Raw genomic sequence first — 19,360 nt, 5'->3', positions numbered from 1 at the left:
GCAATAATATGAGAAACTAATCAAACATTAGCTGTTTCTAAATCTTGTTTTTTTTATGTTCATAACAAAATTAAGGACCTATAATTTAACGTTATGTGTCATCCAATTGAATTTACCGGAGATTATTAAAACTGCAGATCACTTTTCGGTATTTTTTTTAAAAAATATTATGATATATAAGCATTTATGAATTTTAGAGAATTAAAAAACGAAAAAAAGAAGGAAAAGACCAATCTACCCAATCACCGGGGAGCCTTATCCTCCGCTTCCGCCCTTGCGGTCGGTCCATTTCCAATGGCCACCGCCCCCTCCGACCCCTCCAACCCTCCAAACCCCTCCCTAAACCCCCCCAAATTCACCCAGCACCCGAGATGGATAAAACCCACCCCCAGAACCAAACAAGACCGTTCATGGGAGGAGAACAGGCTAGTCGGCTTCGTCGACTACGACAAGGGCAGGCGCTGCGTCTCCACCGAGGTGAGTGGCGTCGGCAAGGACCGAATCCCCGCCAGGTACCGCCTCCGCGTCGAGGGCAGCCGGTGGCAGAAGGATTGGAAGGTCTCCGAGGTCGTCGACCGGGTGCTGAGGCTCGACCACTGGGAGGACATCGAGGGCGTCCTCAATTGCTGGGTCGGCCGGTTTGCCAGGAAGAACTTCCCACTTCTTATCAGAGTATATTATCATCATTTTCTTCTCTTTCACTTCCTTGATCTTTAGCTGTAATTTTATCTAATAATTCGAGTAGAAGTTAGCTATAGTGGATGGAATATTATTGTTGTAAAGTCGAAAGCTAAGTAGTAAGCGAGGGAAATTGATGTTGCCGATCTAATCTACAGGCTGGTAAAGGTCACATTGGAAAAAAGATAATTTGGTATCATATCAACGACTTTGAGACGGGCAAGCGTGCTTTTTAGACAATATATACAAGATGTGAGACTCTATGGTGTTAAAGAGGGCAGGGATTAAAATTAGGATTCAGGTTAATTACCTGTGAGGATGATGGAACAAGAAAGAAACATGATACAAGAACTTAATATTGGTAATGCTCGATATCTGAACATGTGTACTGCAGTTAAAAAAATCTAATGAACATATTAGTATTGCATGTTGGATTAAACAAGTAAAACAAAGAGCTCAAAAGTTGGGTTATTTGAAAGGTAGAATATTTTAAGGGATTCAACTGAATAGTAATAGATTTTGGATAGGTTTGGTTTTAGCCATACACACAGTAACTAGACATTTAACTGTATTGCTTCATGCTGCTGTATCGCTGCTATGTGCTATGTCTTGTAGTGATGTTGGCAGTGCAGTAAAAATTTTATCTCTTGTGATGGATACAGATCTGCACTTTAAGCCTCAGCATAATTGCATAGAAATATGAAAGAAAACAGATTGTCAACACAATGATTTTTTAGATTCTCCAAAATGTATATATACAAATTAGGCAACCAGATTTTTTTTTGCAAATATGTTGGTTTAAATTGCTTTTTTTTTTTTGTCAATGAATCGGTCCAATTCTTATAAAAATCCAACTTTCATGGAACCCTGATTTGTTGGTTAGACTCATAGCATATCATTTTTCCTTTCTTCTTTTGGAGTTGTATTTCATTCATATAGTGTTCAATATAATAACAGTTACATGATATCTGAATGCATTCACTGCACTCATGTAAAGCATGTATCGTCACCACTTAGTGCAAATGAACTCCTTTTTTTTCGTTTTTGTTTGTCACTTGTAGAAGGATCGATTTAGCTGATTCCATAGACCTTGTGGATATCTGATGGTGTCTCATCAAGTCAAGTAACCTATGGCCATCAAACTTTTGTTGATTTGTATAAAGTAATGTGAGGCATGTATGGTTACATGAACTTAATGCACTAATCCATTAGGTAGGTCATCCTGAATGTATCAAATGCTTTTGGTCAGCATGTGACCTCACATTCCATGTAGGCAAATGTACGTATATTACTAAAGGGCAAATATACGAATAATACTGAAGTGCTTCTTTCTTATGAGAATATGTTCACAAAACATTCTATAGAGACCTGAGAAGTTCTTTTTTCCTTTTTTGGATTTTATTGTAGGAAATAACAAACACTGGATCCCTTGACCATGCTGTTCATGTGTTTCACTGGATGAAAAATCAGAAGAACTATTGTGCTCGGAATGACATATACAACATGATGATAAGGTTACATGCGAGATATAATCGAACAGATCAAGCACGTGGCTTATTCTTTGAGATGCAAGAGTGGAGGTATGGATAGAAAAATTCCAACAGTATTAGAAGGTTTTGCTTGTAATGTTAGATACTGGCCGGGATGCAAGCTTTGGAATAAAGATCATTATGAACCTTTATAGTTATATCATGGAATGGTTGGGTTAGACTAAGGGCCTGTTTGGGAAATTCAGCTAGATTTCCTACTGGTTTCATGGATTGGGCAGCCTATTTGGATATGACCTATATCAATGCAACACCCTTGCAGCCCAAATCGTGTGGCAGGAAGAAAAAGACCTCCATATCTTTTTTCTTGCAGACCAAAGAGCCTATAGGCTAGAATTGAGACTAGGACTTAGGCGAGTCTTAGAAGACTGTAGGCTGGGCGGGCCAATAAGCCCGATTCGTGCAGGGTATTCCTGCAGGGATATCCAAATAGGCCTTAAGTGGTTTAATGATCCTATATTTTTCACTGCATCAAATTTTTGACTGCTGTTTTATAAAACTTGAAGACATGAAGTTTGTACATGTGATAGTGGTATCATGTTTGGATCTTGAATACCATATCTGAGAAATTGAATTATAAGTCATGGAAAGCAAGTCATTAATGTTTTGCCAGCCATACCCTTCAAAGAAAGAAAGAGTATTGTTAGCCATCTTTTGGGACTAATTTTGCTACTATGTTAATTTCTATTTCAGTTTCATGTGATACATACTATGGATTTGAGGAGAAACAATATGCTTTGTTAATTTTACTTTTATTTCTTTTATTTAATTTTTCATCTTTTTTACAGCTTGAAAGCATTATATTCTGAAGACGGATACAATAGTGTATCACTTAATTTTATTTTCTAAATTCTATTGTGCTAATTTTGAGAAAATAATGCCATTTCTATCTTAATATTATTAATTTAAATGCGGATGCCATCCTTCATTACAAAATTGCTGAACTATGTTTAATTTTCTCTTGTGTTTTGTTGTGGGTTGGCTCATAGCATGCCTTATTTTCTTATTAGATGCAAACCTGATGTTGAAACTTACAATGCTCTCATCAACGCACATGGGCGAGCTGGTCAGTGGCGGTGGGCTTTGAATATAAGGGAAGATATGCTTCGAGCTGCTGTATGTATTGCACTTATTGGTTTGCACCTGATATTTTTGTAGTTATTTTTATGTGGAGGTTGTGTTTGAGCTTGTTTGGTCAACTAGCTATCTGCAGTCTCTTGATAAATAAATATATGGTGCGAACCACTGATTCCAGTCATGTTCAGATTTATGTTTCCTTGGTGTCTTGCTTATGTCATTGTTACTTGTTAGGACAATAATATTCATCCATATTACTGCATGTTCCCTTGTCATTGGTATCTAAATGTTGTTTAATAGCTGAATTTATCATAACTAATCAGGGATTGAAGACCTGGTTCATACTGTTCCATACCAAGCACACCATATTAGACTGGCAGCAGACTGGTTCACTGTACAGTGTTGGTATCTGATTGCTTGCAGAACTGGTCTGTCTCAGTCTGAAATGCTTAGAACCAACTGGTACAGACCAGCAGCTACCACTTTTGCTTGATACTGGTCAGTAACAAGTCAAAAGTAGCCCACCTTCTTTTTTCCCTGTTTTGCATCTGAATAGGGAGAAGCGAGTGATGGGAGGAGAAAGAGAGATAAGGAAGCTTGTGAGAGCTCAGGTCCTGCTGATGCAACCCATCTCCTCCCTTTTTGCTTTGCATATCACCTATTATGTATAACTCCTCTTCTGCAGACTAGCAGTCCAATGTTTAGATATTGTAATGATTAAGAACCTCACTAGTAGGTGTCTTTTTTTGATGTCAAATGAATATGTACACTGTTGTTCATATCTTTCAGCTTTTCTGACAAGTTCTACCATCAAAATATATATTTCTTTCCCTCTTATGGATCTACAAGTTATGATACCATAATTCTAAGTATTTTACGTTAATTCTTTTTGTTGTTTAATATTTTCTAAATCACTGAAACAGATACCTCCGAGCCGAACTACATACAATAATTTAATCAGTGCTTGTGGATCTGGTGGTAACTGGAAAGAGGCTCTTGACATTTGCAAGACAATGACAGAAAATGGTGTTGGACCTGATTTGGTGACTCACAACATTGTTTTATCGGCTTTCAAGAATGGGGCTCAATATTCCAAAGCTCTGGCTTATTTTGAACTTATGAAAAATACAAATATATGCCCCGACACTATTACTCTTAATATTGTTATACATTGCCTTGTCAAACTTGGACAATTTGGAAAAGCTGTGGATATGTTCAACACAATGAGGGGAAAAAGAGCAGAATGTCCCCCAGATATCATAACATTTACCAGTGTTATTCATGCATATTCTGTTTGTGGACAGATTGAAAATTGCAAGGCAGTATTTGACATGATGCTTGCTGAAGGACTGAAACCTAATATTATTTCTTATAATGCACTTCTTGGTGCTTATGCTTCACATGGAATGCATGTGGAGGCATTAACTATTTTTAAGTTAATCAAGCGGAACGGACTCCGACCAGATATTGTATCGTATACCTCTTTACTCAACGCCTATGGCAGATCTGGACAGCCTGAGAAGGCCAGAGAGGTCTTTGACATGATGAAACGAAACTCATGCAAGCCAAATAGAGTGAGTTATAATGCATTAATTGATGCTTATGGATCTGCGGGAATGTTGGAGGAAGCTGTAGAAGTGCTGCGCGAGATGGAAAGGAATAGTATTCAACCAGATAATGTCTCAATAAGCACGCTCTTGGCAGCCTGTGGCCGATGTGGTCAAATTGTTAAGATTGACTCTGTACTTTTTGCAGCGAAATCCCGTGGCATTAAATTAAATATAGTTGCATACAACTCGGCCATTGGAAGCTATATGAGTGTTGGGGAATATGATAAAGCTTTAACATTATACAAGTTGGTGAGAGAAAATAAAATAAAACCTGATGCTGTTACCTTTAATATATTAATTAGTGGTTTATGTAAGGTAGGAAGACACGCAGAATCTCAGAAATTTGTCGATGAGATGATGGACATGCAGATTCCTATATCCAAGGAGGTATACTCATCTTTGATCTGCATGTACAGCAAACAGGCAAGTGCTAGTGACTTGCATGATATATCTACTTAAATACAAATTATGATGTCTTATAAGGCTTTTCCTTTCAGGGTCAACTAACAAAAGCAGAATCTACTTTCAATATGATGAAGGAGACAGGCTGCTTCCCTGATGTTATAACGTACACTTCCATGATACATGCCTACAGTATAGCAGGTAATATATTTCCTTTATCTGTAGCAAGGATAAAAAAGTTGGTAAAAGAATTTTGCTCACAGGATATTAATTGTGGACTGCTTTAGAGAACTGGAAGAAAGCATTGGAGATTTTTGAGGACATGGAAAAAAATGATATCCGGCCAGATCCTATTGCATGTTCGGCCCTTATGGAAGTTCTAAATAGAGGATGCCAACATACCAAGGTTCTTCAGATGGCAGAGTTGATGAGACTGAAGCATATTCCTCTAAACTCAAGTGCCTCTTTTGAGATTATTTCTGCTTGCAGCATGTAAGTTACCTGTTTCTTACTAAATGTAATGCTTTAATTTAGAATTGGTGCTTCTAGATGGTAATTATTGCCGCTCCTTGTCTTTGTTGTCATTTATATCCTTTTTCAGATGATGCTGATTGTGGTTGAGCTTATTAATCTAAGACCAATAGCATTATGTTAACAATGACATTGTTATATATGATTAGAAACTGATTAATGTGGAAATTATTAATGACTGTTTGATGTTTAGAAGACTATAGTTTCCATTTTCTTGATATTAGCTTATACTCTGTGGACCCTTATACTGGCTCCTGGAATTGAAAAAAAATCTTAAACTTCTTCCAGTTTATCTGCTGAGTTGAGTATTGAACTAGTACTTATTTATTTTTTAAAATAAACTAGTACTTTTTTTTTTTAAAATGAAATGTTCAATGCTTCCAATTTTCACTTTTCCTTTGTTTGTTCTTTATCATTCATGGTGTTTGTGACTGCAGTTGATGGCTGTTATTTAATATGTGGTCACTTTTTGCACTTTCTTTTTTTTAGTTAGCCTCTTGGAAAGTAAATTGACTTCCACCTTAGTTATTACTTCAGAAGGCCATCATATGTTGCCCCATCAGGTGACACAAGAATAGTTTTCAGCATTTTTTTTTGATACAGTATGCCTAACCTTCTGTCTGGTTTTTCTTTTTTCAAATTTTTATTAAATGAGTTTCTTTGCCTGTGATATTGGCAATTCAATACATTCGACAATGACAATGATTTCTAACAAGTGTACGTACATTAATTAGTTTACGACCATATATGGTTGATTTCTGGCCTTGAAAGATGTATATTATCCAGGGAATCTGTTAAAACTTCTAATTTGGTTGCTGGCACTTGCTTCTTATGGCATACAGTAAGCATACTTGATAATCTAGGAGCATTATGTAACTTTTACCCTTAAACTTTCTCTCATCTTTGATATGCAGTTTACAATTCACATTTAGTTACAAATCCATTTTATAAACTGAGTTGCTTCTCACAATTGGCCATCGACCCATTGTCGACCCTCGACCTTCTTCATCTGGGTTTCGCAACAGAATCAAAGGTGTTATTCCACCTAATGCTAACCATGTGGAGCTTGTTTCGACCTTTTGAAACCTTTTCCTAATGCCTTCTAAACCCCTCGAGGCAACTGATTTCTTTTTATTCATAGATATGGTATTGCATGGGTGGGCATTTCTTTTCCTCAAAGGAAACAAGTGAACAGTCATCCCATGTGTAGTTCACACTCCTCAGGAGATTTTGTGCAAGTAGTTGACCTCCTCAAAGTCTCTCTATACACAGGGGTAAGGCTGTATACGTTTGACCCTCCCCAGGCTCTGCAGCTTTGTGCAATGGGATACCCTTTAGTAGACCTCCTCAAACCTCTAAAAAGGGGATGGCCATCACTTGTAGGCCCGCACATGCTATGAAAGCGTGAAGCTTCAATCCTAGATGTGACATCTAGATCCTTGGTTGTGTGCTGCTGCTAGATATCTTTCATGTTGCTCTTCTTATTCATTTATTATTTTCTCTATTCTACTCTCTAATGTCTGTTTAACAGATTGGAGCCTTTCAATCTGCGATAGTTTCATTAAAAATTACTCCTGTTTTCGAACCTCTTAGATTGTCATCCCTGCTTAACCTCATATTATACATGCTAATCCTTCCTGGAATTCTCTTAAGTGTATACCAAAATACTTGACTGCTGTAAATAATTCCATCAAGGTTGTAGTTTAAACTTCCTTCACTATATCATTATTTTTTTCTCGTGAATTTGATAATTCTTCTTTCTTATCCAGAAATTTAACTACTGTTTTTTCCTGTTCAAGGCTAAGAGACTGGAAAAAAGCAAGCGAAATAGTTGAAAATATGGAGCCCTCCTCATTCTCATCACTTTCACTTGGGATTTTAAATCAGCTTCTTTGTTTTCTTGGAAGGAGTGGGAAGATTGAGACCATGATGAAGGTAATTATTGCATATTAGTTGGATCATTTGTTAAAAACTTTCGAATAGCTGTTAGTTTTCTTCAGGAACCAAATAATTATGCATATGATATTCTTTCTGAGCACTTGGATATATCATCAAACTATCAAATGAACAGAGTTAAGATATATCTATGGGTAATATAAGTGATACTGACATATTTTTGACTAAATATTTTTGTGCATTCATGGATGTTAGTCATAAATTACTAACTGTTACTTACAAGCTTTGCCCCATGTAGTTGGGTTGGCTATATTATTCATAATGGTTCTATTTAGAGTCTTTTATCTGATGGATTGGTCAAATTTTTTATACTTAACCATCACACTGGTGGTGTGCCTCTCTTTATTCCCGCCATTACTCATTTTTTGTTATCAATGGATGATATTTCATATCAAAAGCTCCACAAGTAGATATGATGTATCTGGTGACATGTCTGATTATTATTATTATACCAAGGATTGATGAATTTTGTGGGGATAGCATGGCACATATCATGCTATGCTTGGGGGTTATTCCATGCCAGTGCTCGGCATGCACTGTCACAACTGCAAGCCAGGTACCGTCATGCAGCCTATATCATGCCAGTGCCATGCTAATGAGGCACTGGCACCATACATATCCCTGCTGACAGTACTTTGATCCATGTTTATACAAGAGACATTACATTGTGCACTAAGGTATGTGACTATGTGCTGTATTTTTTTTTATTTCTTTCTACCTGAGATGCTTCTCCTTGAATAAGTTTATTAAAAGCAATCCATTCATTCTCATCACATTAATGATTGGTTTACAAAATGCACACATCATATCAGGATATTGTTTTCTTATAATTTGCAAAATGGCATTGTCACAGATATTCCAATATCGCTTTCTTATAACTTGTGAAGTTTATGGTAATGATGGTACTATTATATGATACCTGAGCACAATCTGTATAAGGTCAGGTGTCAGGTTGAAGCAGCTGCAGTATTCTGCTGAATATCTCATGGAGCCTTCTTGAATTGTGCTCCATAAACAATGTCAAATTGCTGGACAAAGATTCGTTGATGTTAATTGCCATTGTTCTCCGACAACTACTTAGTTGCACATGATTAATACATACTCATTTTTTACGCTAAATTACTGTTAATTTCCAGGATCATTATTCTATGAGATGTTGTGGAAGACTTGAATCGCCTTGTTCTTACCTTGCAAATCCTTTCTTGAGTACATGAGTTCATTTTTATGGTTACATATGATCTATCAAAAGTTGAGAACTTTCTTTATGGGCTTTCAATAAACACCTGCCCTTTATCATGCTGAACTCTTGGTCAAGGGTTAAGGCGGATTTTGCAAGGAGTGGCTTCCCATGAAACTTAAAGAACAACCAAAGGGAAGAGAGACATATACTTCTTATGGTTAACCTCCATGGTCTGCTAGACTTCCAAGTGTTTAAATGGAATAGGAAGAAAAGGAATGGTATGATTAGAAAACTGCAAGAGCACTTCGTATAGTGACGTTGAAATATAACCCTAGTTTTTTTTTTTAATGATTAAATTCTTAGAAGATTTAGTTAGTTCGAATTGTTCAAGTGATTCTCTGTATTAATTACAAGAAAGTTCAATAATTCACAAAATTTTCAAATTATTCTTGATACCACAAACAATAATAAGTGATTAACAAGTTTTTGATGAACTACTTGCATATTATTTATTAATAATTTTATTTTCTGTAGAAGTGTCTATTGTTTGTTGTTGACTCTCTCATGCTTGCTTCACATGCTCTAGTATATGAATGAAGCGATATTGTGCAGCTTTCAAATCCCTATCAGTTATCTGTTTTTGTCTCTGTTCTTATTCTGAACTTTTTGGAAACTTGGTTCAGAATTCCTGAATGTTGAACTTGTTATTCTATCAATCCCAAGTTTTGGTAAGGAAAAAAAACTAAGATTACCATTTTAACAGCTGGTCACATAGAAAGCCCAAACTGTGAAAAGATTTTTTTTAAAATTATAATAATAAAAAAGGTTCATGCAATAGATACTAGCTAAAGCCGCTTTTTGGTCGTATTCCATGGTTGCTCCATGCGTTATCTATTATATAAGAAGATATGTGTAAAAGGTGCTATATGTAAATGTTCATGAAAAAAAAACAGAAGGTTTTCCTATTTTTGGGAGCATGGGGCAGTGTAGAATGCCCTCAAGATTTTATTAAAGACCAAGTAGAGATGCAACAGTAGAATACAGATTAATGCTATCTATTGAACTATTCCACTTTTGAAGTCCTTCCTGATCAATGAAGCAAATGAATATTTTCAGGAAAAAGGAAAAGGTTTTCTCCACATAAGATATAACTCGTTTTTTAATAGATGAAGCACATTATACATATTTGCAGATCAAGACCTCCATTAGCCCAGAAATTTATCATACAAATCAAATTAATTTTGTAGTCCCCTAATGAAATATCTATTTAGTTTCTTCCGGTTCCTCCTCTGATTCAGCCCTTGGAGCTTCTAGCTAGTGATGAGTACTTTAATCTCTAAATGCAAGACAGAGTCAAGATCATAATTCTTTCCATGATGGCTAGCTAAGAACTCAAAATTTAATGATGATGGTGTTGGGAAGTAGGAGTGGCTCACTGGCTAAATGCTCCAAAAGGTTGAGTGAGGAGAGAAATGGGAAAATTTGCAGTAAATATTTCCATTATGGCTGATGAAAAGTTAACTTGGGGCCTATTTGGAAATTGCTGGGATGAAAGAAGCTTATCTGAAAATATATAAAAGAGAGGTCTTTATTTGCAAGGAAGGAGTTATATTCAGAAAACTTTTCTTTACCTTTTAATCTGTTTAATATATGAAGTCAATCAGCAAGTGTATCACATTATCTCCATATATATATATATAATTTCCCAGAAGTTTAGAGTGAGGAGATCCTTTCAAATGTGGAATTACGAACTAACTGCACTTTGTGAGATTGAGTTTTCCCAGCTGTCCAATCAGCCATCAATTTCAGACTATTTTTGATGAGTAATCTCTGCATTCTAACAATTCAGTGACAACTACTAAACTCTAGTAGATGGATTGATTCGGTGATTTCGTTTCTGTGAGTTCATAAATTAATAGACTCTGTTGAAAAGTTTAATTAAACCTGAAGTAATTATGCTTTAATATATTATGATATGTCTGTGATAATTGTGTCCATTACTTATTGCACCTGGTGTTAATTATGAAATGATTGCAGGACTTCTCCAATAAATTGCTTTTCTACCTTTCATGTATGCAGCTTTTTTATGAGATAGTGGCCTCAGGTTCAAATGTCAGCTCTGCAACATACTCGATTCTTTTGAAGAATCTTTTGGCTGCTGGGAAATGGCGGAAATATATTGAGGTGCATAAACTTGTTATAAATTAGGGGTATTACACTTGGTAAATTGCACATGTTGTTTGCTCTTTAGTTTAGTCAGACCTTTTTAATTAATGATATAGTGGTACTAAGGTTCGTCGAACCGGTACCGAGACCCATACTGGTCGGAGAGCGGTTCGGTTTTGTACCGGTTCGAACCGAGCTAAATCGGGAGTGCTGATTCACGGACCGACACTCCCTAATTTATATTTTTTTTGTAGTTCTCTCTCTTTTCGAACTTTTTCTATAAATTTAAGCCTAATTTGATGTTTTTTGTTGTCTTTTTGATGTTTTTTTGATATTTCTATATTTCGGTATAAGCTAGATGCATCTTATTGCTTCAAAATGATACAATCATAAAATGGACAGCATAAAATATTCTTAAATCAAGATACAAATCATTGCCATAGCCCCACAGCGGGACTCAGATTCGGTGAGAACTGACGAACCGGACGGAACTGTTTTCCATTGCAGAACCGACCTGGTTGGAGACCGACCGGATCGGCTCGGACTGAATCAGCCGGTTCGGCTCGGTTCGGACTGAATCAGCCGGTTTGGCGATCGTTGAGTGGTACTGGTGTCAATTCACTCACAATCACATATGGTTGTGTGAATAAAAGAAAGCACAGGATAAAATTCATGTACTTTTTTACAGATCGATCAATCTCCTCTTTAGGCCCTCCATTACATCTCTCCTGTCATACTTATTTGTCTTCTATTATAGCTTGCATCCCTTGAAACAAAAACCAAAAGACACTGCACTAAATATTGCCTGCAATGACAATGGTATCCCTTCAGTTCTGTTATCTATCACATCATTTACTGCAAGGACCATGCTACTATAAATAACGATAGGCCATAGGCAGCTTTGTCAAGTGAAGCCTTGAAATATCTTAAACCTTATTTTTTTTCTATCTTGAAAAATTAGAGAACTCACTTTATAAAAAGAAGCTGGAATTTCTGGTTCTCCACCTTTCCCTGCATGATAAGAATTGTATATTGAGAAGACAATTTTTATTGCCCAGCATTTAAATGTTAAAATTATCTTCAGTTGCTGCATTCCTTGAGAATCTGGTTTCAGTAAGTCCTGCTGAGTGGTGATAGCCTTTGATGTAGCGGTAACTTAGATCAAGCATTCCATCTTTTACAGCAGCTTCAGAATTATTTCCATCACCATCATCATAGTAGTAGCAGTAGTAGTTATTATTGTTCGAATTGCTAGTATTAGGCATTGCTTACAAAATATTGATGTAAGTTTTGCATGCACAGGTGTTGCAATGGATGGAGGATGCAGGAATTCAACCATCGCTCTATATGTACAACAATGTTCTCCCATATGCATGGAAGGACAACAGCATGGAGCATGCTGTTCTGATCCAAGAAAGAATAAGTAAGATAACATATACATACATACACAATACGCACACACATATGCATATATCCAGTGCTTTGGTTAGTCCCATCTGTTTGCTCATCAAAAAAATGAAAAACAAATCTGTTTTGTGAGTAATTTGCTGACTAACCATCTGTCATAAACTTTTTTATGGCTCCGTGTTTTATTGGAGGTGCATTTACATGTAATTTGTAAACCATTGTTTTGTCTATAAAAATGAAAAATGACGTGGAAGGTCTACTCTAGAAATGTGAGGTAGTAGGTGAAAATTTAAAAATGCAGCTCTTTGCATGTATGAGGTAAGGTTGAGGGTAAGCCTTAGTGGAATGGTGAGCTTGCTCCATTGTGACTTGGAGGTCATATGTTTGAAATACGGAAACAACCTCTCCGTATGCGGGGATAAGGCTGTGTACATTTGACCCTCCTCTGATCCCGCAACGGTAGGAGCCTCGTGCACCGGACTGCCCCATTTTTACATGTATTAGGTATTTGAAAGTTGTCCATAATATAATTCAGATGCTTCTGCATCTCATTTGATATCTTTAGAAGTCATCTTATCAATCATCCTCAGCAGATTAATGGTCTTGTTGTTGTACTTCACGGCATTCAAGTGTACCATTTACGATAAGGTCTTTTCATTATTTGCATATGATAATGTAAAATTTCCCCCATCTTTCAAGCTTTCTGTAATGAAATGCTTTCTTCTTGCTTGACACCTCAAGCTCACAAGGATAGCTTTAACATAATTCCTAAGCTTTAGAAATATGTCAGCTTATTTAATTTCTGTAATGTGTTTTGGTTGAGGTGGCTAGGAGGCCCTTGGCAATGAAGACCACTAATGCCTAGGCAGTTGTCTAGTGTCTGAGGTGTTGAACAAGAAAAAATTGAAGGCTGGAGAGAGAGAGATGAGGGAGAAGAAAAATTGCAAGGTAACAAAGAAGAACAGAACGATAAAAAGGGAGTAAGGACACAGGTTAAAGGATTATTAAGACAAGTTAGAGGAATAAAAGGAAAAGTAGAGGAAAAACGGAAAGGGGCAGAAGTGGGAATGCAACTAATAAAAGAAGCTTGATTATTAAGGTGTGACAATGTGGAAGCTAAGAGGAATTTGAAGTGAAATGAAAGAGAATGAAAGTAAGAAAACAAAAGGAAAAATAGGAAATGGAGAGAGAGAGAGAGAGAGCATTGCTAGATCCTAGGGCTGGGTTCTGTTACAGACCTCCACTTTCAAGGTGGTACGTGGAATGGGTTCAAATAAGTGAAGTCGTAGGTTGCAAAAAATAAGTTGCTATGGCAAGCATCTTTAGAATATGAAGTTATGAACAATCACTGTGAAAGAATCTTGTTACCTCGATTCTAAAATAGCAAGAGTTGCCTATATACACTTAACAATTTTTTTTTTAAAAAAAATTCTCTCTCCCTCCCTCCTTTCTCTCATAATATGTGCGCGCTGTGTGTGTGTGAGAGAGATCCAGTTATCCTGTCCAGAAATGGAGGCAGAATCAATGCAATGTCAGGTTTATGATGAAAGGAGTGTTTAGAGACAGCTCAATAAATGTCTTTCTTTTCTTTTCAAGAGGTGGAATAAAACAATCTAGTTGACTCATAGTGATCATTCACCTGTAATGCACTGTATGTCCCATAATTGGTTCCATTCTTCGGCACTTTCCTGGGAGTTGACTATTCATTGCACTTTCCTGGGAGTCGACTATTCATGGCTATTTCTTGGGAGTCGACTATTTGGCACTGTATGCACTTTCCTGATTCAGCATTGGAGATATATGGATTGTTCGCTGAATTTGTTGTTCCACAGAAGTCTTCTGTTGTATGCTACTTTCTTCCTCCTTTTTTTCCCTACTGGAAAAACAAAAAAACTTGAAGTCCTTGTAAAGAAGTCTTCTTCTTTCCTAACCCCCCAAAAGGGCTTGAATTCTCTTCATGTAAGACAATATCTATGATGCAAATAACAATTTTGGGCTGGCATATTCTGCTAACCGCTGTGTCTGTTATGATTTGATCGTTATATTTAAGTATATCTTGTGCGTAACAGATCTTGACTGGATTTTTTTATTGCTTAGGGAACTGCTATTAAGTTCTTTTTTCATCTATTTAAAATTTTCTTGTTGTAGGCTCTTTGAGAGAAAAAGTTCTTTGAGCATTGAAGGTTAAGTATGCTAGAGATTTCACAATGATGAGCTAGCCAGTGGATGGGGCTGCTGGAGGCGACTGTATCTCAGGTTCATAGGAACAACTACCTAAAGAAATGCAGTACATTTAGCATGCGGAAAGCACAAATGAGTTAACTGGTGTGTGGGCTTGTTTGGCAAGGAAATTCAAGAGCTTAAGGTCATATTCTGCCAGCACCTCAGCTAAACAGGTAATTCAAGAATTTGAAGGCATGACAACCCAAGTGGTTTGGGCGAATCACGGTGAAGATTACACATGGTGCTAATGTATATTTCTGTTCTGTATGGTTGGACTGTAGAATGGGCATCATTTTAATTATTGATTTCATCTTGATGCAGAGATTTGAGGAGTTACAGATCCTCTTCATCCTTTTCAAGCTTGTCGACTGTTGCTAGAAAATTCGTGTGTCCAGGTATCATCACCAGCCTTTCATAAGAAAGGCTGTTAATTAATACAGTTGCAGTATCGTTTATGAAATTATGCTGCTTTTTCTCTTGGCTAGGTTTTCTGTTGTGGCATTAACAGGGAAGTGGGGCCAAATGCTCCATCATCTGTAGAGCCCGGTTGTTTCCATGTTTATTTCTTTTGCTTTTAACAGGCTCTTATTATGAAATTAGCAGATGAAGTGGGGCTGAATACTCTGTATCATCTGCAAAGCTGGAAATTAACTAGTTTAGATAGGTTGTTTCACTGGAGAAAGTTAAGAAAAGGTTGTAGAACAGTTAAGAGACCAGCAATCTCTTTGTTCTCAACCATGTTGTAATGAGGTCTGGAATGAAGATGAGTGAGAATGTTAACTATGCTATCTAATTTGAAGTCTGGAATAAGATCGGCTCTCTAGCATATTGCATAAGCTTCCACTTTTTGCATTATGGCAAATCTACTTCCCCGGTTTTGGGTCTCCCTCCCACTGCTTTTCCCAAGTATTATGCAGGTCGCAATTCACAATTGTACAAAGGTTCAAACTATAAGCGAGAAGATAAAACCAGTTAGCTATAGAAGAGATCAGGTATTGGATCTTTTAGGGGAATTGGCACCTCACTGAAATGCTGCATCGAGCTAACAACAAAGGAAACAGGTCCTCTCCTGAATGATGCGGTCTCAATCATCCGGTTGGCTTAAAAACTCAATCGGCATATTATGAGGACTGGACCATGTCACCGTGGACCTCTCATGTCATGGCCCTCCTCTGCTGTACTAGTATTTTATGCAGCATGGAGTGCAGAACAATCTTCCCGCCAAGTCTTGAGGGGATGGTAATGGGCTGGGTGGGTTCATGTCGTCAGAGATGACAATAATATAGAAAAAATCTTGACCCACACATATTGATGGTCTGAAATGATCCGTTTAACCAAAACATAATTTATTTTGCATCCTTAATGGACCCAACCTAACATGACAAACCCGTTTGTTACTCATTCTTGCCTGTTTATTTTTAAGGGTATGTTTGGTTTCAAAGAGATGGGAAAGGTAAAAATAAGGGATTTCTATAGAAATGGAAAAGTTTTCTAGAAAAAATAGTTTTAAACTTTTCGAATTTAGAGGTAGAAGATTTTTTCTCTTGTTAGAGGCATGGTTAATATATTTTACACAACTTCTGCAAAAAAAAAAAAGAAAAAAAAAAAAAGACGCTCAACCAAATATAAGTCACTTTAAAATATGCAATTTTTTTTATGATCAATTAAACATGCGCAAAAAGATGTTAGCTTTTTATGAAAACTATTTTAAATTAAAGTTAAGAAGGTTGGAACACATATCATGTACTGCTGCAAAATTCTGCTCCGAGGCCAGATGAAGATCTGTTGGTCGATTTGATTTTTGCCTATGGGCGCTGCTGCGCGGATCAAGGATATCAGCAATTGCATGCTGCACAACCATAAGATTGGACTGATTGTTATTACTTCATTTAGGCGGTGCTGATCCATTTTTCACAGTGCATGTGGGCACATTGATCTTGCTTTCCTGCAATTCCTGTTGGGATGTAAGTAGCATTTTTCATCGGGGAATGCGGTGGTGGTAGGATTACAGTGAAAGGCAGCTGTTTGATGATATGCCTAACAGAGATGGTGCCTCATGGAGTACTTTGATTGCTGGATATATTCCGGGTGGGTGGTCTCATCTTTCTTCGGAACTCGTCCAAGAGATGCAACAAGTGGGGACTGGAGCTTTTCCCTGCCAAAATTGAGAGGGCAGTGGTAACCTACTTGGACAGGAGGGTTCGTTAAGCGCAGGGAGGCAGGGGATAGGAAGCAGGTCCCTCAACCGAGACACACACAAAAAAAAGTTTCAGCTACCAAGGGATATCATATTTGGAACAATCCAACTCATCCACCAATACTCCTTGAGGGTGTTTTTAGCTAGATTCTTTGTTAGGATTGAAGCCTCAATCCCATCAGTGCAAAATATATGTCTGTCCACTCATGAAAATCTGAAATATTAATGATGATATGCAATACTTAGAATGCCGCATCATAGAATTGGATCCTCATTATTGCCAGTGCAAAATAAGCATTAGGCCACATAATTCATGAAATCGACTATGTCAGCGGTATGGTGCCAATGTTTTAAAAAGATTGTTGCAATATGTGGGTAGTGAAGAGACTAATGGCGCATACACATCGTATGGGTTGCATATGTGGTAGTATTTTGAATATTTTAAATAAATAAGATATATTAAATACAATGATAGCAACCTTTTTGTAAATAAAACCAATAAGTTAGTACATATTTGTTAGTACTTAATGCAATAATTATGGCATAACTAATATATTGATATCTTTAAGATGCAATAGCTGCCTTGCTTAAAACCAATATCTAACCTAACTATTGCTTGAACTTGCCTCATATGCATGGGTCTTCCTAATGGTGGGCTATATATGTGGTCTCACAATGCTGAAGGAGCTATATATGGAAATCGAAAAATGATTAATAGGCTACAAGTGAAATTGCACTATGCTAATCTAGCCTTAGATGTATTTGCATAGTGCTAAGTGAACCATGCTTTTGGCTAATATGCAGCCTGACCAGATAAAGTGAAGGCTTGTGGTCTAGCCTTCTAGGGACTGCATATGCATATCCAGTCTCATACATCACATTTCAAACACGTACAATAATGACTAGATTAATGATCTAAATTTGTTGAAACCCATTGAATTTTGGTTCCTACACATTTAAAGATCTGTTGATTAAGATCGATAGTGTGAAATCTTTTAGCTTTATACTCTACCACATATTTAAATTTTAATAAATGCTTTTCTTGCTATTTTCATCTGATGCATAGTTGAAAGACCTTTAAAAGATGTAAATTTATTTTTCTAAGCATTTTAAATGTTGTGATTTATAATCAATGGCATGGATTTGCTATTTTAATGGCCATCATTTATTTTGTGTGGGTAGGATTTAGTCTCCTTTGTTACCGTCCTAGCTTAGCTGTGTACACAGACACACACAGTGAGAGAAATCCATTTATCCTTTGTGCCTCCATATGTAGAAAGAAGTTAAATCATTATTACTTTAAAACCTTTATCCAGACTGCCTTGAATGGGTTAAATTTTTTAGACAGTTTTTGTCAAATAATATCCTCCAAAGATAATGATTAATTTCTCTTTTAATATAGTGTATTCTAAAATTTTAAAGTGTGAATTTAAGTTTTGATAGTGTTATCTGTATATCTTGTTAACTATGACCTTCATATTAAAACTTGGCTATTGAACTACTTGGCTTAAATCATAAACTGAGTGCAAACAAGTTATTTCTATCGTAAAAAAAATCAAGAATTTCATACTTTTAAACATTTTACCTTTGGTCTATGTACCATGAACGAGCATATCAAGCAAGTTTTAAATACCGTGGTTTTCCTTAAACAACATGTCTCCATGAGATAGAAGATGTCCTGTTGCAGTTCACTTCTCCACTTATCTCATCACAACATTTGGGATGGTTCATCATCTCAACACTCAAGATAGTTTATCTTAATTATGCGTGTAGCCAACTTTGAAATGTTGAGTCGACCCCGAAATGAGATCAAGCTATAGTAAAATGGTATACTAACCTTGAGTGACTATGGCTGCCTAAACTCTCTCCTGAAATTTGGATTGGCTTGTTAACTTATCCATTCCTTTGGACAAAGAGTACCTGGTTTGGCCAAAAGACCTCTGCATGTCATCATGCATCTTAGGAGTAGCATAAAAAGAGGAATTAACATTATTGACCCTATGAGAGACCACTAACACCTTGCAAACTGGGGCTTCACGCTTGGGAAAAGACTTCCATGATTGGAAACCAGCCGCTAGTTACCTGCATGCTGGAAAGGAACCAAGACAAGAAGATGAGGCATCGAGACCTAAAGGCAAATCATATTAAATCATAGCACAATGTGCACAACATGTCAAATTATATCTAGACCATGCTAATCCGTATATTTTGAACCATGTTGCAATAGCTTGTGGGATTTTGGCGGCCCAAAGTCACAGGGCGTGCGCTGTAGCCTTTTTGACTTTTGCGGCCCACCATGGCCTTTTTGGCTGAGAGCAATATTTAGCGCCTTCCCATAACTGATTAGCCGCAGCCACAGAAAAGCCCGTCACCTACTTTTTTTTTT

The 19,360-nt window shown here is 36.8% G+C and overlaps 1 protein-coding gene across 8 annotated transcripts; it reads left to right on the top strand.

Moving 5' to 3' along the window:
- The first annotated feature begins 281 nt into the window (after positions 1-281).
- EMB2654 (Tetratricopeptide repeat (TPR)-like superfamily protein) lies at positions 282-15,613 on the top strand. 8 transcript variants are annotated; one of them, XM_088703134.2, is made up of 12 exons: positions 290-672; positions 2,086-2,258; positions 3,236-3,341; positions 4,226-5,335; positions 5,410-5,515; positions 5,602-5,806; positions 7,645-7,780; positions 11,019-11,165; positions 12,450-12,570; positions 14,703-14,950; positions 15,099-15,172; positions 15,381-15,613. In XM_088703134.2, the coding sequence occupies exons 1-10, from the start codon at positions 295-297 to the stop codon at positions 14,726-14,728; spliced, it is 2,508 nt and encodes an 835-aa protein (XP_088559260.1). In that variant the 5' UTR covers positions 290-294; the 3' UTR covers positions 14,729-14,950; positions 15,099-15,172; positions 15,381-15,613. The 8 variants fall into 8 exon arrangements, with proteins under 8 accessions (XP_038980601.2, XP_088559260.1, XP_088559258.1 ...); XM_088703135.2 differs by having other exon boundaries at positions 291-672; positions 11,061-11,165; XM_039124673.3 differs by having other exon boundaries at positions 282-672; positions 11,061-11,165; positions 15,099-15,613.
- Positions 15,614-19,360: the final 3,747 nt, after the last annotated feature.

Source organism: Phoenix dactylifera, chromosome 8 (assembly GCF_051530095.1).
Source record: "Phoenix dactylifera cultivar Ajwa chromosome 8, Ajwa_hap1_PhDact_Kaust_v1.1, whole genome shotgun sequence".
Taxonomy (NCBI): domain Eukaryota; kingdom Viridiplantae; phylum Streptophyta; class Magnoliopsida; order Arecales; family Arecaceae; genus Phoenix; species Phoenix dactylifera.
The sequence above is the reverse complement of the archived record's forward strand: the minus strand, read 5'-3'. Positions and strand labels throughout refer to the sequence as shown.